This window comes from Oncorhynchus mykiss, chromosome 2, assembly GCF_057628025.1.
Source record: "Oncorhynchus mykiss isolate SJ-2025 chromosome 2, ASM5762802v1, whole genome shotgun sequence".
NCBI classification, from domain to species: Eukaryota; Metazoa; Chordata; class Actinopteri; order Salmoniformes; family Salmonidae; genus Oncorhynchus; species Oncorhynchus mykiss.
The window spans coordinates 75,087,461-75,115,380 of NC_143023.1; the positions used below are offsets into that span (position 1 = coordinate 75,087,461).

Here is a 27,920-nt window from a genome sequence, read left to right on the forward strand (position 1 = left end):
CACAATTTCCCTAGTTAATATTGCCTGCTAACATTAATTTATTTTAACTAAATATGCAGGTTTAAAAATATATACTTCTGTGTATTGATTTTAAGAAATGCATTGATTTTTATGGTTAGGTACATTTGTGCAAAGATTGTGCTTTTTCGGCAATGCGCTTTTGTTAAATCATCACCCGTTTGGCGAAGTTGAAGTAGGCTCTGATTCAATGATAAATTATCAGGCACCGCGTTGATTATATGCAATGTAGGACAAGCTAGATAAACTAGTAATATCATCAACCATGTATAGTTAACTAGTGATTATGTGAAGATTGATTGTTTTTTATAAGATACGTTTAATGCTAGCTAGCAACTTACCTTGGCTCCTTGCTGCATTTGCGTAACAGTTGGTCAGCCTGCCATGCAGTCTCCTCACGGATTGCAATGTAATCGGCCATAATTGGCATCCAAAAAGGCCAATTACCGATTACTCTGAAAACTTGAAATCAGCCCTAATTAATCGGGCATGCCATGCCGATTAATCGGTCAACCTCTAATTCAGAACAAAAAGTTAATTGCTTTGCATACTTTTTGCGGTTTTACTTTAGTGCCTTGATGCAAACATGATGATTTTATTAGAACATTTTTATTCTGTACCAGCTTCATTCTTTTCACTCTTGTCAATTAGGTTAGTATTGTGGAGTAACTACATCCATCCTCAGTTTTGTCCTATCCCAGCCATTAAACTCTGTAATTGTTTTGTCACTATTGGCCTCATGGTGAAATCCCTGAGTGGTGTCCTTCCTCTCCGGAAGGATGCCTGTATCTTTGTAGCGACTGGGTATATTGATACACCATCCCAAGTGTAATTAATAATTTCACCATGCTCAAAGGGATATTCAATGTCTGCTTCTTTTTTTTACCCATCTACCAATAGGTGCCCTTCTTTCCAAAGCATTGGAAAACCTCCCTGGTCTTTGTGGTTGAATCTGTGTTTGAAATTCACTGCTCAACTGAGTGACCTTGTAGATAATTGTATTTGTGGGATACAGAGATGAGGTAGTCATTCAAAAATCATGTTAAACACTATTATTGCACGCAGAGTGAGTCCATGCAACTTATTATGTGACTTGTTAAGCACATTTTTACTACTGAACTTGTTTAGGCTGGCCATAACAAAGAGGTTGAATACTTATTATTTCAGCTTTTAATGTTTCATTAATTTGTGAGAAAAATAAAATAATAATAATTACACTTTGACATTTTGGAGTATTGTGTGTAGTCCAGTGACAAAACATCTCAATTGAATCCATTTTAAATTCAGGCTGTAACACAACACTATGTGGAGCAAGTCAAGGGGTGTGAAGACTTTTTGAAGACACTTTTGGAAGACACTAATGTGAACATTTCAACATGTGTTTCTATGTAAGTCTATATAAGTTGTGTGTGTGCGCAGTGTGCAGTGCACGTGGGTTATCTGTGCATGCGTATGGAATATCCCCATATCTCACACACATGTAGGGCTGGAACAATTACCGTATAACTGTGTAAACGATGGATATTGATGAAAATAAAATAACTATATATACAGTATACAAAACATTAAGAACACCTGCTCTTTCCATGACATAGACTGACCATGTGAATCCAGTTGAAAACTATGATCCCTTATTGATGTCACTTGTTAAGTCCACTTCAATTAGTGTAGATGAAGGGGAGGAGACAGGTTAAAGAAGGATTTTTAAGCCTTGAGACAATTGAGACATGGATTGTGTATGTGTGCCATTCAGAGGGTGAATGTGTAAGACAAAATATTTAAGTATTTACGTTGAAAATTTAAATATTTTGCGTAGAAAACAAAAGTATGCTCTCACTACTGTAAGTTGCTCTGGATTAGAGTGTCTGCTAAATGAGTAAAAGGTAAATGTAAAAATGTGTATGTGTGCCATTCAGAGGGTGAATAGACTAGACAAAATATTGATGTGCCTTTGAACGGAGTATGGTAGGAGGTGCCAGGCGCACCGGTTTGTGCCAAGAACTGTAACGCTGCTGGGTTTTTCACTCTCAACAGTTTCCTATGTGTATCAAGTATGGTCCACCACCCAAAGGACATCCAGCCATCTTGACACAGCTGTGGGCAGCATTGGAGTCAACATGGGCCAGCATCCCGGTGGAATGCTTTCGACACTTTGTAGAGTCCATGCCCTGATCAATTTAGCTTTGTCTGAGGGCAAAGGAGGGTTTGGGGAAGTTGAGTCCATTTCTGCTGGAACATAGACTCTACAACGTGACAAAACTTTTTTGCGCCTTGCTGGAACAAACAAGGTGTTGTAACAAACAAGTCTTTGGTTTCCTAGGCAATGCCCCTGTCCCTGCAAAGAACCACTACATTTTTTCAAACAAACAAACAAATATATATTTATTTATTTTGCTATTCGAACTGTTATTATGGTGGCCACGGTCATTTGGCTGACCAATGACGATCTCACAAATGTCATGAACATCACAGCCCTACACACATGGTGATTGAAAGTGAGAGGTGGTTAATAAAGGGGATGCCCTTTGTCCAGCATCTCCTGCTCTACCCGAGTGTCACATCCCCACACCGTGTCACATCCCCACACCGTCTCTGCAGAGGTACAGTCGCAATGCTGTTCTCCTGTCTGCTCTACCCGAGTGTCACATCCCCACACCGTGTCACATCCCCACACCGTCTCTGCAGAGGTACAGTCGCAATGCTGTTCTCCTGTCTGCTCTACACGAGTGTCACATCCCCACACTGTGTCACATCCCCACACCGTCTCTGCAGAGGTACAGTCGCAATGCTGTTCTCCTGTCTGCTCTACCCGAGTGTCACATCCCCACACCGTGTCACATCCCCACACCGTCTCTGCAGAGGTACAGTCGCAGTGCTGTTCTCCTGTCTGCTCTACCCGAGTGTCACATCCCCACACCGTGTCACATCCCCACACCGTCTCTGCAGAGGTACAGTCGCAGTGCTGTTCTCCTGTCTGCTCTACCCGAGTGTCACATCCCCACACTGTCTCTGCAGAGGTACAGTCGCAGTGCTGTTCTCCTGTCTGCTCTACCCGAGTGTCACATCCCCACACCGTGTCACATCCCCACACCGTCTCTGCAGAGGTACAGTCGCAGTGCTGTTTTCCTGTCTGCTCTACCAGTTCACTGCAAATGTTTTTTCCTCAACCGGCCCAAAATAAATGGTGCAAAAAGATCATGCTGCTGTGGAGAGACATTTAATGTAAATAGCAATAAGATGTGATTTGTTTTCTGGAAAGGTAAGCTATTTGTATATGCTACCTGACAAGCGCTTGTTACGCTTCAGACTAACGGTGTTATGGAGGTTTTCTTTGCTCGAGGCTTAGGAATTCTAAAAGCAGATTAGTTTATGTGGTGTAATTTGAACTGATGTAGAATATATTAAACACTGGTAGAATACATTACACTACAGTAGGGTGGTGTTAGGGTTCACTATGACTTCTAGTGTTTGTAACTGCGTAATGCACTGCACTGACTGTACCAGTGTACATTGTCCATCATTGTTATCCACACATGGCTTCAGGAGTTAAATTAAGATAGGTGATAACATTCCACTACAGTACACTTCACAGTTCCCCTGTGGTGTAACATTAACACATGTTGCTGCTTTTGTACCGCTGATGAACGCAGTTGAAAAATCTGTGTTATGAAGGGTGAATGATTTCTCTTCCATTGTATTTGGAACCCCTATTGGAATAGAGCCAGGCGTTGGCTTGGAATGACGCTAACATGGCCTGTACTAAGCACTAACCACCTGTGTGTTGTCCCCTCCATGACAGAAGTAATAACTGTGTCTGAACTGACCACTAACCACTGTGTGTTGTTCTCTGTGTTGACAGAAGGAATGGCTGTGTCTGAACTGCCAGACACAGAGGGCTCTCTCTGGACAACTGGGAGACATGGGAAAAATGGCCCAGTCCCAACCCATCAAGATCCAGGCCCAGCCCACACCACTCCCTGTAGTTCCAACCACCAAGACAGAGCCCCAGCCTCCAGCAGCAGTAAGCAGCAAGGCCCAGACTTTCTCTAAAACACAGCCTCCATCCCAGGCTGTGCCTCTCACCTCAGTGCCCACTCCGCCTACACCAATACCTGGCCTTGCACAAATGGAACCAAAGATGGAAGTCCCCAAGGCTGAAGCTCCCATGACTGTCGCAAAGGCTGAGGCTCCTGAGACGGAAGTCCGTAAGGCGGAGACAGAGGCACCAAAAATGGAGCCTTCTGTGGCAGAGTTTCCTAAGGCTTTGCTGCCTAAACCTGTACCACCTAAATCTGAACCACCCAAAACTGATGCTCCAGCAGTAGCTGCTTCAGTTGCCTCTGTCCTAGTGACTGAGGCCATGACTCCTCCTGCTCCTCTATCCACCACAGTGGCTACTGCTGTTGCGGTCACTCCAGCCACTGTGGAGGAGAAGCCAGAGGCTGAAGCTCAACCAACAGAGCTACCTAAACTAGCAGAGGAGAAGGTTGAGAAGCAACCGAAACAACAGGAACCGCTTTATGTTGCTCCACAAACAGTCCAAACTGATACTATCAAGGAAGTGGCCACTCCATTGGTTGAAAAGGTGGATGATGTCCTTCCTGAACCTCAGCAGATACTCACTGAGAAGGAGACAGTGAAGGTAAGTTTTTGTTTAACATGTGAATCAATTTATTGTTGTTATCATAATTCCTATTCAAGATTGTGATCCCATACAACTATAGATCTCTGCCATAGTTGTTAACTGTTCACACACATATCATTTGCTCCAGCCATAAACAGTGCATTCGGAAAGTTTCAGACCTCCCCTTTTCCACATTTCGTTACGTTACAGCCTTTTCTAAAAATTGATTAATTGCAATATTTTCCTCATCAATCTACACACAATACCCCATAATGACAAAGCCAAAAATAGGTTTTTAGAAATGTTTAGAAATGTATTAAAATAAAAAAAACGCAATACCCTTTGCTGTGAGACTCGAAATTGAGCTCAGGTGCATCCTGTTTCCATTGATCATCCTTGAGGTGTTACTACAACTTGATTGGAGTCCACCTGTGGTAAATTCATTTGATTGGACATGATTTGGAAAGGCACACACCTGTCAAAATATGTTCCCACAGTTGACAGTGCATGTCAGAGCAAAAACTAAGTCACGAGGTTGAAGGATTTGTCCGTATGTCGAGGCACAGATCTGTGGAAGGGTACCAAAAGTTCTGCAGCATTGATGGTTCCGAAGAACACAGTGGCCTCCATCATTCTTAAATGGAAGAAGTTTGGAACCACCAAGACTCTTCCTTCGGCTGGCCGCCCAGAAAAACTGAGCAATCGGGGGAGAAGAGCCTTTGTCAGGGAGGTGACCAAGAACCCGATGGTCACTCTGACAGAGCACCAGAGTTCCTCTGTGGGACAACTATCTCTGCAGCACTCCTCCAATCAGGCCTTTATGGTAGAGAGGCCAGACGGAAGCCACTCCTCAGTTAAAAGCACATGACAGCATGCTTGGAGTTTGCCAAATGGCAAGATTGAACTCTTTAGCCTGAATGTCAAATGTAACGTCTGGAGGAAACCTGGCACCATCCCTACGGTGAAGGATGGCAGTAGCAGCATCATGCTGCGGGGAGGTTTTTCAGCGGCAGGGACTGGGAGACTAGTCAGGATTGATGGAAAGATGAACGGCGCAAAGTACAGAGAGTTCCTTGATAAAAACCTGCACCAGAGCGCTCAGGACCTCAGACTGGAGCAAAGGTTCACATTTTCAACAGGACAACAACCCTAGTACACAGCCAAGACTACGCAGTAATGGGTTCGGGACAAGTCTCTGAATGTCCTTGCGTAGCCCAGTCAGAGCCCGGACTTGAACCTGATCAAACATCTCTGGAGAGACCTGAAAATAACTGTGCAGCGGCGCCCCTCATCCAACCTGGCAGATCTTGAGATGATCTGCAGAGAAGAATGGGTTAAACTCCCCAAATACAGGAGTGCCAAGGTTGTATGGTCATATCAAAAAATACTTGGTTGTAATCACTGCCAAAGGTGCTTCAACAAAGTACTGAGTAAAGCGTCTGAATACTTATGTAAATGTAATTTTTCGGTTTATAAAATGTTTTTTTTTTGCTTTGAAATTATGGGGTATTGTGTGTAGATTGATGAGGGAAAACAACTATTTAATCAGGTTTAGAATAAGGCTGTAACGTAACAACATGTGGAAAAGGTCAAGGGTGTGAATACTTTCCGAAAGCACCGTATAAGACATACACTACCGGTCAAAAGTTTTAGAACACCTACTCATTCAGGGGTTTTTCTTTATTTTTACTATTTTCTCTATTGTAGAATATTAGTGAAGACATCAAAACTATGAAATAACACATATGGAATCATGTAATAACCCAAAAAGTGGTAAACAAATATACTTTATATTTGAGATTCTTCAAATAGCCACCCTTTGCCTTGATGTCAGCTTTGCATACTTGGCATTCTCTCATCCAGCTTCATGAGGTTGTCACCTGGAATACATTTCAATTAACAGGTGTGCCTTGTTAAAAGTTATTTGTGGAATTTATTTCCTTCTTGTTGAGCCAATCAGTTGTGTTGTGACAAGGTGGGGGGGGGGGGTGTATACAGAATATATCCCTATTTGGTAAAAGACCAAGTCCATATGGCAAGAACAGCTCAAGTAAGCAAAGAGAAACAATAGTCCATCATTACTTTAAGACATGAAGGTCAGTCGATGTGGAAACATTTCAAGAACTTTGAACGTTTCTTCAAGTGCAGTTGCAAAAACCATTACGCGCTATGATGAAACTGGCTCTCATGATGACCGCCACAGGAATGGAAGACCCAGAGGGTCTGCAGAGGATAAGTTCATTAGAGTTACTAGCCTCAGAATTTGAAGCCCAAATAAATGCTTCACAAAGTTCAGGTAACAGACACATCTCAACATAAACAGTTCAGAGGAGACTGTGTGAATCAGGCTTTCGTGTTCGAATTGCTGCAAATAAAACACTACTAACGGACTCCAATAAGAAGAAGAGACTTGCTTGGTCCAAGGAACATGGGCAGTGGACATTAGACCAGTGGACATTTGTCCTTTGGTCTGATGAGTCCAAATTGGAGATTTTTGGTTCCAACTGGCGTGTCTTTGCGAAACATGGTGAGGGTGAACAGATGATCTCCGCATGTGATTTCCCACTGTAAAGTATGGAGGAGGAGAGGTTATGATGTTGGGTGCTTTGCTGGTGAAGTGTCTGTGATTTATTTAGAATTCAAGGCACGCCTAACCAGCAGCATTCTGCAGCGATACGCCATCCCAACTGGTTTGGGCCTAGTGGGACTATCATTTGTTTTTCAACAGGAAAATGACCCAACATACCTCCAGGCTGTGTAAGAGCTATTTTACCAAGAAGGAGAGTTATGGAGTGCTGCATCATATAACCTGGCCTCCACAGTGTCAACCTTTTCCAAATTGAGATGTTTTGGGATGAGTTGGACCACAGAGTGAAGGAAAAGCAGCCAACAAGTGCTCAGCATATGTGGGAACTCCTTCAAGACTGCAAGCTGTCATCAAGGCAAAGAGTGGCTATTTGAAGAATCTCAAATGTAAAATATATTTAGATTGGTTTAACACTTATTTGGTTACTACATGATTCCATATGTGTTATTTCATAGTTTTTATATCTTCACTATTATTCTACAATGTAAAAAATAGTCCAAATCAAGAAAAACCCTTGAATTAGTAGGTGTTCTAAAGCTTTTGACCGGTAGTGTATGTTTTGATTTATCAATGCATAGGACAAGAACATTTTCATCTGATGCTTTTTTATTTGCAGGAGAAGGAGAAAGAGCCAACTGCAGCCTCCCTCCTAGCAGACCAGGTAGTAGCTGAGGTACCATCCAGCCAAGCTAGTTCATTTGAGGCTGACATCAAGCCTGAGGACTATAGTGACAAGTCCCAGGATGGACCAGACATATTTCCCATCTCACAGGGCTCCTACACCTCCGAGGGGGAGCTGAGTGAGTTGCAGACAGTCAGCGATGTCCCTATCATGGACACAACCCCTGACACAGCCATGCCTGCCAAGGAGGAGGGGAACGGGGCAAAGAGGCTTCTGAGTTATGTGCCGATGGAGGAGAGCAGCGGGAGCGAACCCTCTCCCTCGCCCAAGCTCCAGAGACGGAGGTTAAGTGCGATAGCAGTCAGCACGGCAGCCTCATCCAGCAGCGAGGACTACAAAGATGACAGCCCTACAGACAGCCCTCCAGACAGCCCAGACTCATTTGTGAATGAGGAGGAGTTAATACGCAGGCAGATCATGGGGATGATGAGAGAGGAGATGTCTCTCTCAGAGGAGGAGGAAAATGAAGAGAAAGAGGGCAGAGTGGAGGAGACCATGGATGCTGTGGGGGATAACACATCATGTAAATCAAAGCCTCTGTTAAAAAAAGGCAGTATAGATGATGAAGACAGCCCAGCCAGGATACCTTCTCTCCCAGGGTCTGAGCCTAAATCTATTGTAGAGAGTGCTGAACTCCATGAGAAAATCACCGTGTATAAGAAAGCCATGCCCATGACGCCGCAGAGAACAAAGAGCATGGACGATGGGGATTCAGAGGTGGAGAACATCACAGATTCTCTAGAGGACAGGTCCAAAGGTGAGGGGTCATCCAGTGTCCAAGTGTCCAGCTTCACCCCTGGAACCTCCCCCACCTCAGCCTCTTCTCTGGAGGAGGACAGCGACAGCAGCCCCAGCCACAAGAGGAGTGGGGAGGGGAAACAGCCCCGCAAGGCCAAGCACAGGCATACCGGCCAGCCATTCCCCACCACCGAGGACTCGTCAGAGGAGGAGGAGCTCAGGGAGGAGGAGGATCACCTCAGGGAGCAGGAGAAACCGAAGGATTCTGACCAGCAGCAGGGGAAGAGGATCTCCAAGAAGTCCAAAAGGGATAAAGATGATCTTCGAGCTCAGAGGAGAAGGAATCTCCCTCTAACCTCACCCTGTAACCTGTCTTCCATTGAAGACGCCTCTCCCACTGAGGAGGCAAGGCAGGCTAGGGAGATGGAAGCGCTTCACAGGACATCAGTCTCTGACTATTTTCCTAGCATGGAGTCTGATTCAGATGCCTTTCACACAGAGACCAGGATAGTTGTCTCTGAAGGACAGAAGTTCAGTACTGCAAAGCCACTAAAGAGTGCAGAGGATGAATATGAGGAGATGCTTCAGATAGCTAGATCTCTTAAAGGAGAGACAGAGCCATTCCCTGAGATAGAGCTACTTTACGAAGGCATGGCCATAGAGGACTACCTCTACGAATCCCTAGTGGAGGAGCCTGAAGCTAAACGTACTTCAGCCCCACCGGAGCAGCCCAGTAAAGACCCCGCTAAAGAGCCAGGGAAGAAAGGTTTGAGGTCTCCTGAAGAGGTGTATGAGGAGATGATGCTGAAGAAGAAGGAACTGATGTTGATAGAGCAGGAGTTTCAGAAGGTTCAGTCAGCTATCAACACTCCTAATCCTGAGATACATGTTACTGCACCATCCTCTGCTGCAGCTGAGAGCTGCAGAGTTGGTGAGGCCGAGGGAGAGAAGCCTATGTTAGATGCTGGTTCTACCTACGTTAAGAGGAAGAAACGTCCTGCTCCACCACGACCCTCTGAACCTCCTAAACGGCCTGAGGTCTACGTTGCCAAGCCAACAGTTCCTCAGGATATGACTATGAGGAGGGCTCTTTTCCCCATACCGGACTTGAAGATCACCCAGTGTTCCTCTGGAGAGGATGAGACGGATGATAGTATAATAGAGGAGTATGGAGTGGGAGTGTCCTATGATATTACCCCTAGTTATGAGTCTGAGACTAAAAAAGAGCTAGAGTCCACTTCAGCTTCAGAGCATGCACCAACAACAGAGGTAGCTGACATTGAACCCATCACTGTGGTGTGTGAGGTTTCCCCAGCTAAAGCTACTCCCGCTCCTGTCTTTGCCCCTGAGACAGTTCTAGCCCCCAGTACGACCACCACACCTTCACAGGTCTCTCCAGTATCACCTCCCACCTCACCATCGACTCCAGACTCAAGTCTAGCCTCCAATGCTACGTCCTCCTCCTCTTTCCAAGCTCGAAGTCCTCTCTCTTCCGACTCTACTGCAGTGTCTACTCCGACACCAGACTTGGCCAAAGCAGCAGGTCCCTTTGCTGCTCAGCCGCCTATTGATATCTCCCCTCCTTCTATCGCTCCCATTATGGCTGTTTCTCCAACCACAGTTTTGGTCACAATACAAGATCTGGTTACAGATCTAACCCAAGCACCAGCACCAGCTACAACTACAGCCAATGCTGCAGCTTCTCCAGCCCAAGCCCCAGCCCCAGCCCCTGCCTCAACCCCTGTCTCAGCACCTGCTTCAGTGGTGGTACAGATACCTGATCCATATGCAGTCCAAATGCCAGACCTGGTTAGATCTCCATCCCAGATGGCTGCTCAGGTTCTACCTTCTGTGCAGGTCAGAGCACAAACTCCAATACCAAGCCCAGTACATTCTCAATCACAATCTCCAGTCCCAGCTGCTCCCAGTGCTGTGCCAACTCCAGTCTCTGCTCCAACTCCTGCCCCAGCTCCAGTTGTAGTCCAAATGCCAGACATGGTTACCATCACCTCTCCAGTTTCACCCCAAGCCCCACTACCTGCTTCAGCCCCAGCTCCTGCCCAGGCTACAGTGGTGCAGTCAGTCCCTGTCCAGGCTGCTGCTCCAGCCCCAGTAGTAGTCCCAGCTGCAGGGACACCCCGAATCCAGAGACAAGCCTCCACCAAAAAAGCCCCACCTCCTCCTCCACCTCGCTCTATGTCAGTCTCCCTGCCCCAGACCTCAGCAGAGCCTACCTCAATCAGGGCTGTCCAACATGTCTCCCCGACCATGACCACCACTATAGCCATTGGAGCAGGTCTGCCTAGCCAGCCCATACAGTCTGTGGTGGTGGATATACAGCCGCAGGTGGAGCAGGTCTGGCCAAATGGTGATGCTGGCCCTCAGGTCATGATGACCCCAACCAGACAGGGGCATGTGGTCATCATAGTTCCTAATGTGGAGAACATGTCGGTGCTCAGCCAGTCGACCCAAGACCTTGTGGCATACTCAGTGGCAATAACTACCACTTCTACTGTTGATAAAGGCAGTAGTCTGATGGCAGCAGGGCCTGTGGTTGTGAGTGTTGCTCCTTTCCCTACTGCTCCCTCTGTTCCTGCTGTACCCAGCTCAGACACATGTATACCTGTGGCAGATACACCACCACCTCCCACTCCTCCACCACCTCCTGCCACCTTACCCAAGCCAGCGGTTTATCCCAAAAAGCCTTCTGTTTCCACCCCACCTTCAATCCCAACCACAGTACCAGTCTCAACTGCTGTGACAATGGCACAGGGAACTGTAACAACCACAGGCCCCAGTACAGTACACAAGGCATCTGCACCCCCTCCAGTCCCTCCCAAGCCTGTGTCCATCCCTGCAGGGCTGGTGTTCAGCCACCGTCCAGGGGAAAGCATCAAACCACCAGTGGTTCCCACCGCTAGCCACACTCTTCCCAGGACCAGAGACGTGGTACCAAATGCCAGCATAGCACAGCCATTCACAGCCACAACACTGCCCAGGACCAGGGAACCTCCCAATGCCCTGTATCTGAGTCTAACCACCCCAGTGGAGCCCAAGATGAGTGCTGCCTCGCCCAGGTCCCCTCTGTCTCCGAGGTATGCCAATTGTCTGGAAACGTATGTGGTGATAACGCTTCCCTCAGAGCCTGGCACACCCACAGAGGGCATCACTGTCCAAGCCCCCATCAGGAGAGGATCCATCCCCTTCACTATGCAGACATGCCCAAGGGATAGGACTACACCTTCAGAACAACAGTCACCCATTACGGCCTTCTCAGCCCAGGCCACTGTCAGGAGAGCGTCAGTTCCCTCATTGAGGCAGCTGCCACCACCAACAGCAGCAATAGTACCAGTCGAAGTAGCAGCACCCCTAGAGGGAGTCACTGCAACAGCAAGGCAGCCTTCCATGCCATCAGCTATGCAGCCTGCACACGGTGTGGCTGAGGTGGTGACCATTTCAGCAGGGTCGGAGATGCCTATTCAGGTATACAGTGTCAGAGCTCCAATAAAGAAACCGTATATACCTCCAACAGCCCAGCCACAACAGAAAGTGTCTGAAGTTAGGACAATGCCATCAGAGCCACAGGTTCCTGTAGAAGTGTCTGCAGCTCAAGCTTCTGGTAGAAGGGCATCAATACCTGATGTACCTCAGCAGCCGCAATATGTGGCTGAAGTAATGGCTTTACCAGCAGAGCAGGTCATACCTGCAGATGTAGTTTCAACTGAGGCCATGCCTGGAAGTGCATCAATACCATCAGAAACGCAACAACCACAAACCATGGGAGAGTTATTAGCAATGCCCTTAGAAGCTATGCCCCCAACCATCCATCAGTCAGCATCACTGACAGAGGTGGTTTCAACTGAGGCTATCTCTAGAAGAGCATCAATACCATCAGAAATGTGGCAACCACAAACCATGGCTGAGGTAATGCCCTTACAGCAGGAGATACCTACCGAAGCAATTGCCAGCCAAGTCCATGTAGAAGCTACACCCTCAACCATGCATCAATCACCATCACTGATTGAAGTGGTTTCAACTGAGGCCATCTCTAGAAGAGTGACAATACCATCAACAATGGAGCAACCACAAACCATGGCAGAGGTGGCAGCAATGCCCTTACAGCAGGAGATACCTACTGAAGCTATTGCCAGCCAAGTCCATGTAGAAGCTACACCCTCAACCATGCATCAGTCATCATCACTGATAGAAGTGGTTTCAACTGAGGCCATCTATAGCCTCGCATCAACACCATCACCAATGCAGCAGCCAAAATCCATGGCAGAGGTAGCAACAATGCCCTTACAGCAGGAGATACATATCGAAGCTATCACCAGCCAAGTCCATATAGAAGCTTCACCCTCAACCATGCATCAGTCCCCATCACTGATAAAAGTGGTTTCAACTGAGGCCATCTCTAGAAGAGTGACAATACCATCAACAATGGAGCAACCACAAACCATGGCAGAGGTAGCAGCAATGCCCTTACAGCAGGAGATACCTACTGAAGCTATTGCCAGCCAAGTCCATGTAGAAGCTACACCCTCAACTATGCATCAGTCACCATCACTGATAGAAGTGGTTTCAACTAAAGCCATCTATAACCTCGCATCAATACCATCACCAATGCAGCAGCCACAAACCATGGCAGAGGTAGCAATGCCCTTACAGCAGGAGATACCATCAGCTGCACCGCAACCACAAGCAGTGGCCGAAGTGATGACGTTGCCTTCAGAGTATGAAATGCCTACGGAAGTTAGAACAACTGAGGACACTACCACTAGAAGGACATCCATATACTCTGTAGCACAACAACCATACACAGTTGCTGAAGTAACGGCTTTCCCATCAGAATATGAAACACCCATCCAGGTGGTTACAACTGAGGCTATTTCCACTACAAGAAGAGCGTCTATAACCATGCAGAAACCCCTTAGTATGGCCCAGGTTATCACGATGCCTGCAGAGCCAGACATAGAGGCATATGCTGCCCAAGTCCCATACAGGAGCGGATCCATCCCCTCAGCAGTGCAACCACCACAGGCAGTACCAGAAGTGCTGATTTATTCATCAGCCCATGAGACCCCCCTGGAATTCATTACAACTGAAGCCTACACCAGGAGAATGTCAGTTCCATCTATCCAGGAGATTCCCGAGACCGTCCCCGTGGCTCCAGTCACCATCACCAGGAAATTCCACCATGAGTCAATCGAGAGCCAGGAGATCCATGGGCCTGAGAAGGTGGTGAACAGCCTGAGCCACATGTACTCCTCATCTATCTCCACCTCAGCCCAGCACCCGGAGAGCCTGCCCAGCCTGGTCACTCAGGTGGTCACCACCGAGGTTCAGAGAACCACGGTGTCTTTGGTCCATGAGAGGCTGCCCCAGGTTCCTGCATCCAATGGAGTGGCCATCACCATCCAGCCAGACTTGGTTAAAGTCCAGCCGTCTCCCAAACAGAACGGGAAGATCTACTCCGGTGATGCCATTGACCTCCGCACCATTAAGGTTGGCGTGAAGATGACCGATTCAGGGATGGACTTGACCCCACAGGAATCAAGTCGCCAGTCCACCTGTAGCGACTCTAGTGGCCGACATACAGCAGTGCAGCCAGAGATAGTGAACTTGAGTGCTGAGATCACCCCTTCCACCACACTGTCGGTTGTCACTGATAGCATCACTATCGTCACCTGTTCAGACACCATTGAGTCCTACACCAGCGAGCCAGCAGAAATACCTTTAGATCTGCAGGGTTATGTTGCCTCCATGCCTCTCCCTCTCACCACATACAAACCATTCCAGCCTCTGGCACAGATAGTGTTCAGGCGGGTGGACTCTCCGCCTATCATCAACACAGTGTTAGCCACAGACACAGAGACACCAATCAACCTGTCTTATGGAGCCTCCATGGTAAATAGCAGACTTCCAGTGACCATGGCCCCCGCTATCACCAACGTGGGGGACATGCTCTCAGAGCCAGCAGGGGCTGTGGATCTGTCCACCTCTAGACCCCTCAGGGCCATGGCGGCTCTGTCTGACAAGAGCCCTGGTGTGGTGACCACAGTCATAGAGGATGATGGGACACCCATAGATCTGACAGCTGGGAGGAATGTGTGCTGTGATGTCATCTACAAGCTACCCTTCACAGGGAGCTGTAGGACCCAGCCGCCGGTTATTACCCAACCTGACAACCGCTTCGGCTACAGAGATGACCACTACCAGTATGATCATGCTGGGGTTTATGGCATCAAGGGCCTGAGCGGCAAGGCCATGTCTGAGACCAACCTGGCTGATGCAGGACTGTTCCTCTATGATGGAAAGACCAGATATAACTATAACGGAGCCTCGGACAGTGCAATAGACCTGACTGCTGCTAATATGTCCGCAGGTTGGTATGGTAGAAATATAGCATGTTTGCTAGGTTTTGGGTTCTTTTCAACTTTTTACCTGCTTGAATTTAATTTCTGAATGGTAACCTATTTCTCTGGGCATTGTTTTACATCAATTATCATTATGTTCATTTCTAGTGTGATTAAAAATGTGCATTTTTTTTGCATGATTTGTGAAACGATCTTGATTTTAATAAATGTCCTGTTTCTTTTGTCTTTTCTTTCTTTTACACAGGTGCATGCGTATGCCTGCGTGTTCTCCCACAATATTTTGGCTTTGCATCATGCTAGCTGGACAGACTGAATATACTTGCATGCTTAGTGTTATGATCTCCCCAAATCGAATCTGCATGGCCTCTTTTTGTACAGAAAGTTATGATGCTATAATCATTGACTTAAACCTACATTTCTGGACCCATCATCAGGTGAAGCTCTAGACTACACCAGTAAAGCTGCTGGGGCGTATACGGGGATATCCACTGCTCCATATTCCCAGGTCCCTGCTTATAGTGTCTTTAGATCCTCAGACGGAATGGTATACTCCTCCATAGCAGCCCCTGTTCCTTCTACATACCCCATCACCACTCAGCCAGGTTCCATCTTCAGCACCACCCTACCTCCTACCACAACCCTCCAGGAGCAGCCAGCACCAGCTCCACACCCCTATGGCTTTATTCCCACCAGCGACCCTGGCCAACAGATCATCAGCCTGGACACTAGCCTGCCCAAGGACCTGCTGCCCAGTGCTCTGGCTGACATCATGACTGGCTTCCCTGACCTGTACTCTGACCAGACACTGGAAGCCATCGCAGCCTCTCTGGACGCCCTGGCTTCATCGCCCATGTTCCCCGGTCTGGATGACAGCAAGATCACCCAGTACCAGATGGAGAGGGAGTTCCTGCAGCTGGAGAAGCTGAAGCAGCTGTGTCTGGCTGAGGAGCTGGAGTGGGAGAGGCAGGAGATCCAGCGCTACCGTGAACAGGAGCAGATCATGGTGCAGAGGGAGCTGGAGGAGCTGCAGGTATGAATGTGTGTGTACGGTATATGTCTCCTGTGTTAATGTATGGTGCGGGGTGTCATGGTCACTGTTCATGCTCACTGTTTTTAATATGTTTGTAATCAGTTACTGTTAGGTGATCGACAATAATGTTAATCTAATCTATTATATTCTACAGGCTCTGAAACAGCAGCTGTTAATGCAACAGGAAGAGGAGCACCAGGCGCAACTTGTAGCCCAACAAGAAACCTACAACCAGCAGAGGCAACAGTTAGAGCAGATCCAACAACTCCAGGTGCAGCTACAGCACCAGCTAGATGAGCAGTACAGTACTACAGGGTCAGACAACCTGCTAGAGAAGCAGTATACAGGGGTTGGGGATAACGGCCAATACTGGCCTGTTAGGGATGACTCCAACACCTCATCCACTGTCACCCAGCTAGAGGGTGGGCAGTATGTAACCAGTGAGGGTCAGAGAGAGGGTGGAGGTCAGGACCAGCTGCAGCTCAGTAGGAAACAACCGGCAGGGTCTAACCAGCCTGGTGACCAGGGGTATGGTACAGGAGTGGTAGGGAAGAGGATAGTGGACAGTGGGGTCCAGACAGACGATGAGGACTCAGTAGACAGGATGTATGTAGGGAGGAGGAAGAGGAACTACAGGAAGGGTGTAGACAGCAGTGTTCAGACTGATGATGAGGAGGACCAGGAGGTTGAGTGGGACATGCCAGCCAGGTCGCGGCGGCGCTCCCGCTCCAGTAAGCACAGTGGTGAGGGGAAACACGGTGGCTCTAAGGTCTCCAGCATTGCCATTCAGACTATTGCAGAGATCTCTGTCCAGACCGACCACTCCGGGAGCATCAAACGCCCCAGCATCCAGATGGACACTAAGGTGGAGATCATCAAACACATCTCAGCCCCAGAGAACTCTCAGAGAGGTGGCAGTCTCAGCTGCCAGACAGACGCAGACCGGAGGCACCACTCACCGGCAGACATCACCCCCAAGGTGCTCTACTCCACTGTGTCCACCCTCTCCTCCAGTAAGGCCATGGAGGGAGGGCAAAAGATGCTGACCACTGACCCGACCAGGTTTTCCTCCAGCCCTATGATACTGAAGCCTGGGCAGAAGTCTATGTCTGACCCAAAATCTCTCAGCCATACCACCGAGGACAGGATAGGCTACCACTACTCAGACAGCTGCTCTGTAAGTCATTGCAGTAAGAATACTGGGAATATAAAATAGTGTTAAATATGACCATGCTAAAGGCATAGTAAAACACATTGATTGCATGCTGTTGAAATGTTTGTTGAAAGTAAAAACCTTGCAATAGTGTTAAAGTGTTGCTCCAGAACTTTTGTATAATTTCAACCAGTAGTTTTGCTCACAAGCCAAAACGGGTCCTCGATTTTTCTGTACTACGTCATACAAATGTGTTCTATGTCATCCATTTCGTATGATTTAGTACGTCCTGCAATTAACATGATTATTATATAAAAACGTTTTTTTTTTTAATATGTTACAAATTTTTTTGCTTAAGATTTCGAACTGCATCTTAAAGTACTCTTATCTTATCTATTGTGTTATTGACGTTTCCTCTGTCTGTCCTAGGGCCATGGCTCTTCGTCAGGCACTGGAAAGAAGGTGAAGAGAACCCTTCCCAACCCACCCCCTGAAGATGACCCTCTGACCGGCCCGTCAGGTTACAGCACCAGCTCAGCCCGCCGCCGGCTTGGCCGTCACACCACCATGGCCCGGGCCAAGATTCTGCAGGACATTGACAAGGAGCTGGATCTAGTGGAGAGAGAGTCATCCAAGCTCCGCAGGAAACAGGCCGAGCTAGATGAGGAGGAGAAAGAGATTGATGCCAAGCTGAGGTTATTTATTTATTTTACCATTTGGGAAAGAGGCAAGTCATGTATGAACCAGTTTTGATATACAATACAATAGCATACTTTAGATGAGTAGAACATATTGGTGCGTATGAAGTGATCAATCCCCCCAGGCATAATGGGACCCTTGTCATCCAAAAATGTATACTTTTGACTGATCTGAACATTCTTTCAAGAGTCTTGATGACTGAAGGTGCTTCAAGGTGCTTTTTGGACTAGATGGATCCCATTATGTCTGGCGAAAACCACACACTGCATTCCACTATAAGAACCTCATACCAATTCATACCAACGGTCAAGCAAGGTGGTGGTAGTGTGATGGTTTGGAGATGCTTTGCTGCATCAGGACCTGGATGACTTGCCTTAATAGAAGGAACCATGAATTCTGCTTTGTATCAGAGAATTCTACCTGAGAATGTCAGGCCATCTGTCTGTAAGCTGAAGCTGAAGCACAGCTGGGTCATGCAGCAAGACAATGATCCAAAACATACATTCAAGTCTACATGAAAATGGTTAAAAAGCAACTCATTTGAAGTCAAAGTCCCAATTGAGCAGTTGTGATGGCAGTACTTGAAACGAGCACTTCATGCTTGAAAACCCACAAGTGTCGCTGAGTTAAGACAGTACTGCATGGAAGAGTGGGACAAAATTTATCCACAGCGATATGAGAGACTGATCAACAACTACAGGAAGAATTTGGTTGGAGTCATTGCAGCTGAAGGTGGCACTAACTGTAACCAGTGCCTGCAACCTGGATCAGGTTGTCAGTCAACCTACCAGGGTAGCTACAAACAGCACAGGAATTAAATCATCAACATGTATTGATCACATCTTTACTAACGCTGCAGATATTTGCTTTAAAGCAGTATCCAAATCCATAGGATGTAGTGATCACAACATAATAGCCCTATCTAGGAAAACCAAACTTCCAAAGGCTGGGCCTAATATAGTGTATAAGAGGTCATATAATAAGTTTTGTAGTGATTTATATGTTGATGCTTTAAAGAATATTTGCTGCTCTGTGGTGTGTAATGAGGACCAACCAGACGCTGCACTTGACACATTTATAAAATTGCTGATTCCAGTTATTAATAAGCTCACACCCATGAAGAAAATGACTGTAAAAACTGTTAAATCCCCGTGGATTGAAAACTGGTATGGTTGAGAGGGATGAGGCAAAAGGTATGGCAAATAAGTCTGACAGCCCAACTGACTGGCATACTGGACATTAAGAAATCATATGACTAAGCTAAAAAAAGAAAAAAAGAAACAATACTATGAAACAAAGATAAAGTATTTAAAGAATGATAGTAAAAAGCTTTGGAGCACCTTAAATTACATTTATCACAAAACCCACTAATATTGCTAACTACTTTAATTACTTTTTCATTGGCAAGATAAACAAACTTAGGGATGACATGTGAGCAACAAACGCTGACACTACACATCCAAGTATATCTGACCAAATTATGAAAGACAAGAATTGTACTTTTGAATTCCGTAAAGTCAGTGTGGAAGAGGTGAAAAAATGATTGTTGTCTATCAACAATGACAAGCCACCGGGGTCTGACAATCTGGATGGAAAATTACTGAGGATAATACTGGACAATATTGCCACTCCTATGTGCCACATCTTCAATTTAAGCCTACAAGAAAGTGTGTGCCCTCTGGTCAGGAGGGAAGCTAAAGTTATTCCGCGACCCAATAATAGTGAAGCCCCCTTTACTGGCTCAAATAGCCAACCAATCAGCCTGTTACCAACCCTTAGTAAACTTCTGGAAAAATAGTGTTTGACCAGATACAATGCTATTTTACAGTAAACAAATTGACAACAGACTTTCAGCACGTATAGAGAAGGACACTCAACAAGCACAGCACAAATTACTGATAATTGGCTGAGATAAATTGATTAAATAATGATAGTGGGGGCTGTCTTGTTAGACTTCAGTGCATTTTGACATTATTGATCATAGTCTGCTGCTGGAAAAACTGATGTGTTATGGCTTTACACCCCCTGCTATAATGTGGAAAAAGAGTTACTTGTCTAACATACCACAGAGGGTATTCTTTAATGGGAGGCTATCAATTATAATCCAGATAGAATCAGGAATTCCCCAGAATAGCTGTTTAGGCCCCTTGCTTTTTTCAATCTTTACTAATGACATGCCACTCACTGGCTTGAGTAAGGGCAGTGTGTCTATGTATGCGGATGACTCAATACTATTCACGTCAAATACTTCTGCGACTGCAATGACTGCAACATTTAACAAAGAGCTGCAGTTCGTTTCGGAATGGGTAGCAAGGAATAAGTTAGTCCTAAATATTTCCAAAACTAAAAGCATTGAATTTGGGACAAATCATTCACTAAACCCTAAATCTCAACTACATCTCATAATGAATAATGGGAAATTTAGCAAGTTGAGGTGACTAAACTGCTTGGAGTAACCCTGGATTGTAAACTGTCATGGTCAAAACATATTGATAGAACAGTAGCTAACATGGGGAGAAGTCTGTCCCCAATAAAGTGCTGCTCTGCCTTCTTAACAACACTATCAACAAGGCAGGTCCTACAGGCCCTGGTTTCATCACACCTGGACTATTGTTCAGTAGTGTGGTCAGGTGCCACAAAGAGGAACTTGGGAAAATTGCAGTTGGTTCAGAACAAGGCAGCACGGAGAGCTAACATTAATGACATGTATGTCAATCTCATGGCTCAAAATGGAAGAGAGATTGACATCATCATTAATTGTTTTCGTAAGAGGTGTTGACAAGTTTAAGGTACCGAGCTGTTTTAAATACTAGCACACAGCGCGGACACCCATGCATACCCCACAAGACATGCCACCAGAGGTCTCTTCACAATCCCTAAGTCCAGAACAGACTATGGGAAGCACACAGTACTACATAGAGCCATGACAACATGGAGCTCTATTCCACATCAGGTAACTGATGCAAGCAGTAGAATCAGATTTAAAAGCATGTAAAAATACATCTTATGGAACCGCTGGTACTGTGAAGTAACACAAACATAGACACAGACACATGCATACGCACTATGAACACACGTACACCTGGATTTTTTTGATATATGGTAGTGGATATGTGGTAGTGGAGTATGGGCCTGAGGGCACACACTTAGTGTGTTGTGAATTCTGTAATTAATGTATTGTAATGTTTTTTAAATTGTGTAACTGCCTTAATTCTGCCTTAACCCAGGAAGAGTAGCAGCTAATGGGGATCCATAATAAATACAAATACAAATTGAGTGAAAGGGTACAATTACTTTTTCACACAGGGGAATTGGGTGTCGCATAACTTTGTTAATTAAATAAATAAAACAAGTATACTTTTTTTGTTATTTGTAAATTTAGGTTCTCTTTATCTAATATCAGCTTTTGGTTGAAAATAGAAAAAATTGAGAATCTGAAAGGGGGCAAATATCTTTTCACAGCCATGTACAGTGCCTTGCAAAATAATTCATCCCCCCTTGGTATTTTTCCTATTTTGTTGCACTACAACCTGTAATTTAAATTTATTTGTATTTGGATTTCATGTAATGGACATACACAAAATAGTCCAAATTGGTGAAGTGAAAAAAATATATTTGTAAAAAAAAAAAAAAAGGAAAGGTGGTGCATTTGTATTCATCCCCTTTGTTATGAAACCCCTAAATAAGACCTGGTGCAACCAATTACCTTCAGAAGTCACATCGTTAGTTAAATAGATTGCACACAGGTGGACTTAAGTGTCACATGATCTGTCACATGATCACAGTATATATACACCTCTTCTGAAAGGCCCCAGAGTCTGCAACACCACTAAGCAAGGGGCACCACCAAGCAAGCGGCACCATGAAGACCAAGGAGCTCTCCAAACAGGTCAGGGACGACGCTGTGGAGAAGTAGAGATCGGGGTTGGGTTATAAAAAAATATCACAAACTTTTAACATCCCACGGAGCACCATTAAATCCATTATTAAAAAATGGAAAGAATATGGCAACACAACAAACCTGCCAAGAGAGGGCCGCCCACCAAAACTCACCGACCAGGCTAGGAGGGCATTAATCAGAGCGGCAGCAAAGAGACCAAAAATAACCCTGAAGGAGCTGCTAAGCTCCACAGCGGAGATTGGAGTATCTGTCCATAGGACCACTTTAAGCCGTACACTCCACAGAGCTGGGCTTTACGGAGTGGCCAGAAAAAAAGCCATTGCTTAAAGAAAATAATTAGCATACACGTTTGGTGTTTGCCAAAAGGCATGTTGGAGACTCCCCAAACATATGGAAGAAGGTACTCTGGTCAGATGAGACAAAAATTGAGATTTCTGACCATCAAGGAAAACGCAAATCAAACACCTTTCATCACCCCGAGAACACAATCACAGCATCATGCTGTGGGGATGTTTTTAATCGGCAAGGACTGGGAAACTGGTTAGAACTGAAGTAATGATGGATGGCGCTAAATACTGGGAAATTCTTGATGGAAACCTGTTTGTCTTCCAGAGATTTGAGACTGGACGGAGGTTCACCTTCCAGCAGGACAATGACCCTAAGTATGCTGCTAAAGCAACACTCGAGTGGTTTAAGGGGAAACATTTAAATGTCTTGGAATGGCCTAGTCAAAGCTCAGACCTCAATCCTATTGAGAATCTGTGGTATGACTTAAAGATTGCTGTACACCAGTGGAACCCATCCAACTTGAAGGAGCAGGAGCAGTTTTACCTTGAAGAATGGGCAAAAATCCCAGTGGCTTGATGTGCCAAGCTTATAGAGACATACCCCAAGAAACCTGCAGCTGTAATTGCTGCAACAGGTGGCTCTACAAAGTATTGCCGCTCAAGTTCAGTTTTTTTGTCTTATTTCTTGTTTGTTCACAATAAAAAAAAATTGCACCTTCATAGTAGTTGGCTGGTTGTGTAAATCAAACGATATAAACCCCCCCAAAATAAATCTTAATTCCAGGTTGTAAGGCAACAAAATAGGAAAAATGCGAAGGGGGTTGAATACTTTCGCAAGACACTGTAAATCCTATCCCATCTTCTCCTTTTTACAGGTACCTTGAGATGGGAATCAACCGTCGTAAGGATGCCCTGCTGCAGGAGAGGGAGAAAAGAGAGAGGGCCTACCTGCAGGGTGTGGCTGAGGAGAGAGACTACATGTCAGACAGTGAGGTCAGCAACATCAGGGAGACCAGAGGTAGCAATCACGGCCTGGAGAGACCCAGGACAGCTCCCCAGTCAGAGTTTGACCAGTTCATCCCCCCTCAGACTGAGGCTGACTCTCAGTACTCCACTCTAACCAGTCCCTACTCCCACTATGCCCAGTATGTCCCCCAGACCAATGCCACCAGCCACTACCCCCAGCAGACCCTGTACCAGCAACAGGCCCTCTACCAGCAGCACCCCTACCAAAGTCAGTCAGTTTACTCCTCTGTACCCAGCCTGTCCTACCCCCAGGCCTCCCACTCCCACCAGCAGGCCCAGTCCTCAGGCTACCAGTCCAAGAACACCACCAACTACGAGGTGATCCGGAACCAGCCCATCATCATCGTACCCTCCTCCAGCGAGGCGGGGTATGGGGTGGGGAAGTACGGCAGCCTGGAACTGAGGATGGGCCTGGAGGAGAGGAGAATGGCCTCCAGCCCCATGTCTAATATATCTACTGAATCCTTCTACGCTGACATCGACCACCACAACGCCAGGAACTATGTTCTGATAGAGGACATAGAGCAGCTGACTAAAGGCTCTGCAGGGCTGGGGTCAGGGTTCAGCCTGACTGACAAGGACCTGTCCAAGGCTGACAGGCTACTCCGGGCCGCTGAAGCCAGGCGCACTGCAGAGGTAACTGTTATGTATTTAAAGCAGTGGCGGTCGTTGCTGTTTAAGATTAGGGAGGATTTTGTTATTTTTTATGATCCTTATTTTTATTACAGCATATTGGATGACTGTCATTCATATTCCATTCACCCAGCTCAAAATAACATCGGTTGGTTTCGGCTACTAAATGATACTCCAATTTTTCCTATAGCCATCATGAGGTTGCTACAACCTAGCCTACGAATGAAAGTTTATAATGCAGGTGCACAGGTCGAGAGACAAATTGGAGTAATCAAGGTGATAGACAGTGACACATTCAATACCACCTAGCACACTCTTGCTTGCATCTAACAGATCTAGGGTGTAACCATTAGTCCAAACAGTTGCACACTAAAGTTTATATTGGACAAATTCAGGTAAGTTTATCTATGTTTCATTCCGTTGCTTCCGTTTAAGAAAAGTTTCTCAACAGAATCGGTTAAATGAATACACCCCTGACTACCCGCACACACAGTTCACTTTCATAGCAGCCACAGCATCATCACTTTGCTCGTTGTATAATTCTTTCTCGCATTTACTCACTATCCTCTCACCTTTTCCCTTCACTTGTGGACTTCTGCACAACACAACAGCTATCTGTGACCAGGCGAAAAAACATTTCCAAGCCAAACCTTCATATCATAACTGTTAATCGCTACACACAGCTTACATCATTGTCATGATATTAGCTATTGTTAACTAATGCACTTTGGTACACCGTGCTGGTCCGTACAATTGACCTTATTTTAGCGGACAAAAAAACGTATTACTTCCAGATCAACTGTAATACCATTGTAAAGGACAATTTTTCCCCTTTCCAGCAAAATCAACGACAAGACCTTCATGATGCCCATCTCGGCATGTTTGAAGAAGGCAATGATCTCCGTTGGGTCTTTTTAAATGGCGGGTGGGGAAGCAAAACCTACTGCGTAATAGTAGATATGTAGTGTGGGGAAATCTGTCCAACCTATCACCTATAAAACCTACTGCGTAATAGTAGATATGTCGTGTGGGGAAATCTGTCCAACCTATCACCTATAAAACCTACTGCGTGATAGTAGATATGTTGTGTGGGGAAACCCAATCTGTCCAACTTATCACCTATAAAACCTACTGCGTAATAGTAGATATGTCATGTGGGGAAACCCAATCTGTCCAACTTATCACCTATAAAACCTACTGCGTGATAGTAGATATGTCGTGTGGGGAAATCTGTCCAACTTATCACCTATAAAACCTACTGCGTGATAGTAGATATGTCGTGTGGGGAAATCTGTCCAACTTAGCACCTATAAAACCTACTGCGTGATAGTAGATTTGTCGTGTGGGGAAACAGATTTTTTCACCCAATCTGTCCAACTTACCACCTATAAAATGTAAATAAAACACTATAAAGAGTTTAAATAATGTGTCATTACATACCTATTTGAAGGTTTGTCTCGAATTTGAATCGGGTTTTAGGGCTGCGGTGCTAGATTTATCTTCAGAAGTAAACAGTGGCTGTCTCGACTTTTGAGAGTCGTGATTACGCAAAAAATGAATGCATTCAGTTGTACAATTGATTAGGTATCCTCTGTCCCTGTCCCTTTCTTGTTTTTAAACTGCGAGAGAAGCGTTATACCTGGTGGAGAGAGGCTGTACAACACAGAATGAGTTACAAATGCACGTTACGTCACGATGTAACGTACCACGTCAGAGGGGTCCATTTTTTGGTATTTTCTCAAATACTATTTGATCATTACCATGTCAATCAACACTGAATCGAAACTTAGTTCACATCCCAGATTTTGATGCAATACAGTTGCCACAGTCCCATTAGTTTTCATTGCAGCCTTGTTTGAATGCTGCGGTTGCGCATATTTGTACGGAATGGGGTTAGTCATGGTTAACTTCATAGTCAACATAGACATTACAACTTACACATTAGTAAACCCGCTACAATCACGCAGTACAGTGTACAGCAAGCAGTTTAGCTGTTACACCGGCGGGCCCCGGTGGTAATAAAACAAAAAAGCGAAAGCTTACCTGGACTTGGAAAGTTCCAGTGTTTGATAGTCTTAGCCAGCTAGCTAACATAATTAGCATTCCTCTCTGTTTGAGCCAATGGTTTGAGTAGGCTAAATGACCTGGCTGCATTAGCTAGCTAAGTAAGTGAAAGTGAACAAAAATACAATGAAACATAGCTATCTCTCTCTCTCTCTCTCTCTCTCTCTCTCTGCTGCTGCTTCTCCTTAGATTTTGAAGAAATGAATTTGTTCAAAACTGTTCAACTATTGTCTTTCTCTCTCTTTGAGTCAACTACTCACCACATGTTATGCACTGCAGTGCTAGTTGGCTCCAGTTTATGCTTTCAGTACTAGATTCATTATCTGATCATTTGATTGTGTGTACAACATGTCAGTTCATGCTGCAAGGGCTCTGATAGGTTGGAGGATGTCCTCTGGAAGTTGTCATAATTACTGTGTAAATCTATGGAAGGGGGTGAGAACCATGAGCCTCCAGAGTTTTGTATTGAAGTCAATGTACCCAGAGAAGGACAGAAAATAGCTGCTACACCATGGTGCTACCCCACAGAGTGCTGTTGATGCTACTGGAGACCTTCATTGCAAAACAGTGTGTTTTAATCAGTTATTTGGTGACATTAATATATTTAGTATAGTTTTATCAAAAAATGCAAAGTTTTTTAAATGTTTAACCACATACATGAAATTTACTTTATAAGATGGTCCTCCCCTTCCTCCTCTGAGGAGCCTCCACTGATTTAAAGTAAATGCTCTTCTGTGATATGTAGGTTTTGTTATATACTCTGTTTCAGTGTGTCTTGTGCAGGTTTTGCTGAAAATTGCTTAAAATTCTATGCAATATGATGATGGTTTTATTTTCTTTGTTTAGGTGGCTGCGTTCCTGGGTAACTCGCGTCTGCACAGCTACGGTAAAGGAGAGGAGGACTCTATGGAAGAGCCCTATGAGCTGAAGCTCCTGAAGCAACAAATAAAGCAGGAGTTTAGACGAGGGACGGAGGGTCTGGAGCACCTCTCAGGCCTGGGCATGCCTCAGTACCTCTCCACTGACCCCAGCTACAGACATTTCCCTAAGGCTGAGAAGTACAGCATCAGCCGACTGACCTTGGAGAAACAAGCTGCCAAGCAGCTTCCTGCCGCCGTGCTCTACCAGAAACAGATCAAGAACCAGAAGAAGGCAACCCTGATGGACCCCAAGATAACAAAATTCTCCCCCATCCAGGAGAGCAGAGACCTGGAGCCAGACTACAGCAGCTTCCTGGGTTCTGGAGTCTCATCTGTCACCAACCTGTCCACACGAGCCAGACTGCTTCAGGATGAGATCAACTTTGGCCTGAAGAAGAACCTCTCTGAGCAGCAGAAGTACCTGGGCTCCTCTCTGGGAACTAATCTGGCTGGTTCTCTGAGCCAGTCCCTTAGCCTGGGGGGACCCACCATGAGGTCCACCCTACAGGATGACACCACCTACCCCAGCGGCACGAGCTCTCGCCCTTCCTCACGACCCAATTCCCGCCCCACTTCTGTCTATGGCCTGGATCTTTCCATCAAACGGGACTTGTCCAGCTCTTCTCTCAGGCTGAGGAGCGAGGGAGAAGCCCTGGATGCAGCGTTCGGCTCCGGGCTGGCCAGGACCAAGCCCACCAGCCTGCCCATCGGGCGAATCCCCATCGTGGCTCAGAACTCAGAAGAGGAGAGCCCTCTGAGCCCGGTGGGAGAGCCAATGGGCATGGCCAGAGCCTCAGCTGGTCCTCTACCACCTATCTCAGCTGACTCCAGAGACCAGTTTGGCTCCAGCCATTCCCTGCCGGAGGTCCAGCAGCACATGAGGGAGGAGTCCAGGGCTACACGTGGACATAGTGGGGTCTACGACAGAGACATAGCCTTCATCATGGATGATCTGGGGGGAGCGATGTCTGACAGCGAAGGTAAATGGCTCCGGAGGCTTTCACAGCACCCTGAGTCTCTGGACATGTCGCAATGCTCCTGACTGTTTGTGTGTCTGCCTGAGAAGGCTTTGACTCTGTCTCTGTTGTCCTCATCACTTATTATTATTTTATCATCATGTTGCCTTTGTCTTTTATTCTGGTTTCTGTTTCTGCATTGTTTGATCTCTGCATGCAACACTA

General features: G+C 46.0%; 2 protein-coding genes across 7 annotated transcripts in view; one reads left to right on the plus strand and one right to left on the minus strand.

The window, feature by feature from the left end:
• Positions 1-27,920, minus strand: part of LOC110496093 (metabotropic glutamate receptor 3) — a 918,426-nt gene that overhangs the window by 581,448 nt on the left and 309,058 nt on the right. The window lies entirely within an intron of this gene.
• LOC110496136 (uncharacterized) overlaps positions 1-27,920 on the plus strand; it is a 156,820-nt gene that overhangs the window by 89,751 nt on the left and 39,149 nt on the right. For all 6 annotated transcript variants that reach the window (XM_090207679.1, XM_036955517.2, XM_036955518.2 and 3 more), the window contains 7 exons: positions 3,878-4,660; positions 7,846-15,034; positions 15,461-16,056; positions 16,211-17,233; positions 17,639-17,904; positions 22,972-23,758; positions 26,666-27,719. In XM_090207679.1, coding sequence (XP_090063805.1) covers positions 3,878-4,660; positions 7,846-15,034; positions 15,461-16,056; positions 16,211-17,233; positions 17,639-17,904; positions 22,972-23,758; positions 26,666-27,719 — 11,698 coding nt within the window. The remainder of the gene's footprint in view (positions 1-3,877; positions 4,661-7,845; positions 15,035-15,460; positions 16,057-16,210; positions 17,234-17,638; positions 17,905-22,971; positions 23,759-26,665; positions 27,720-27,920) is intronic.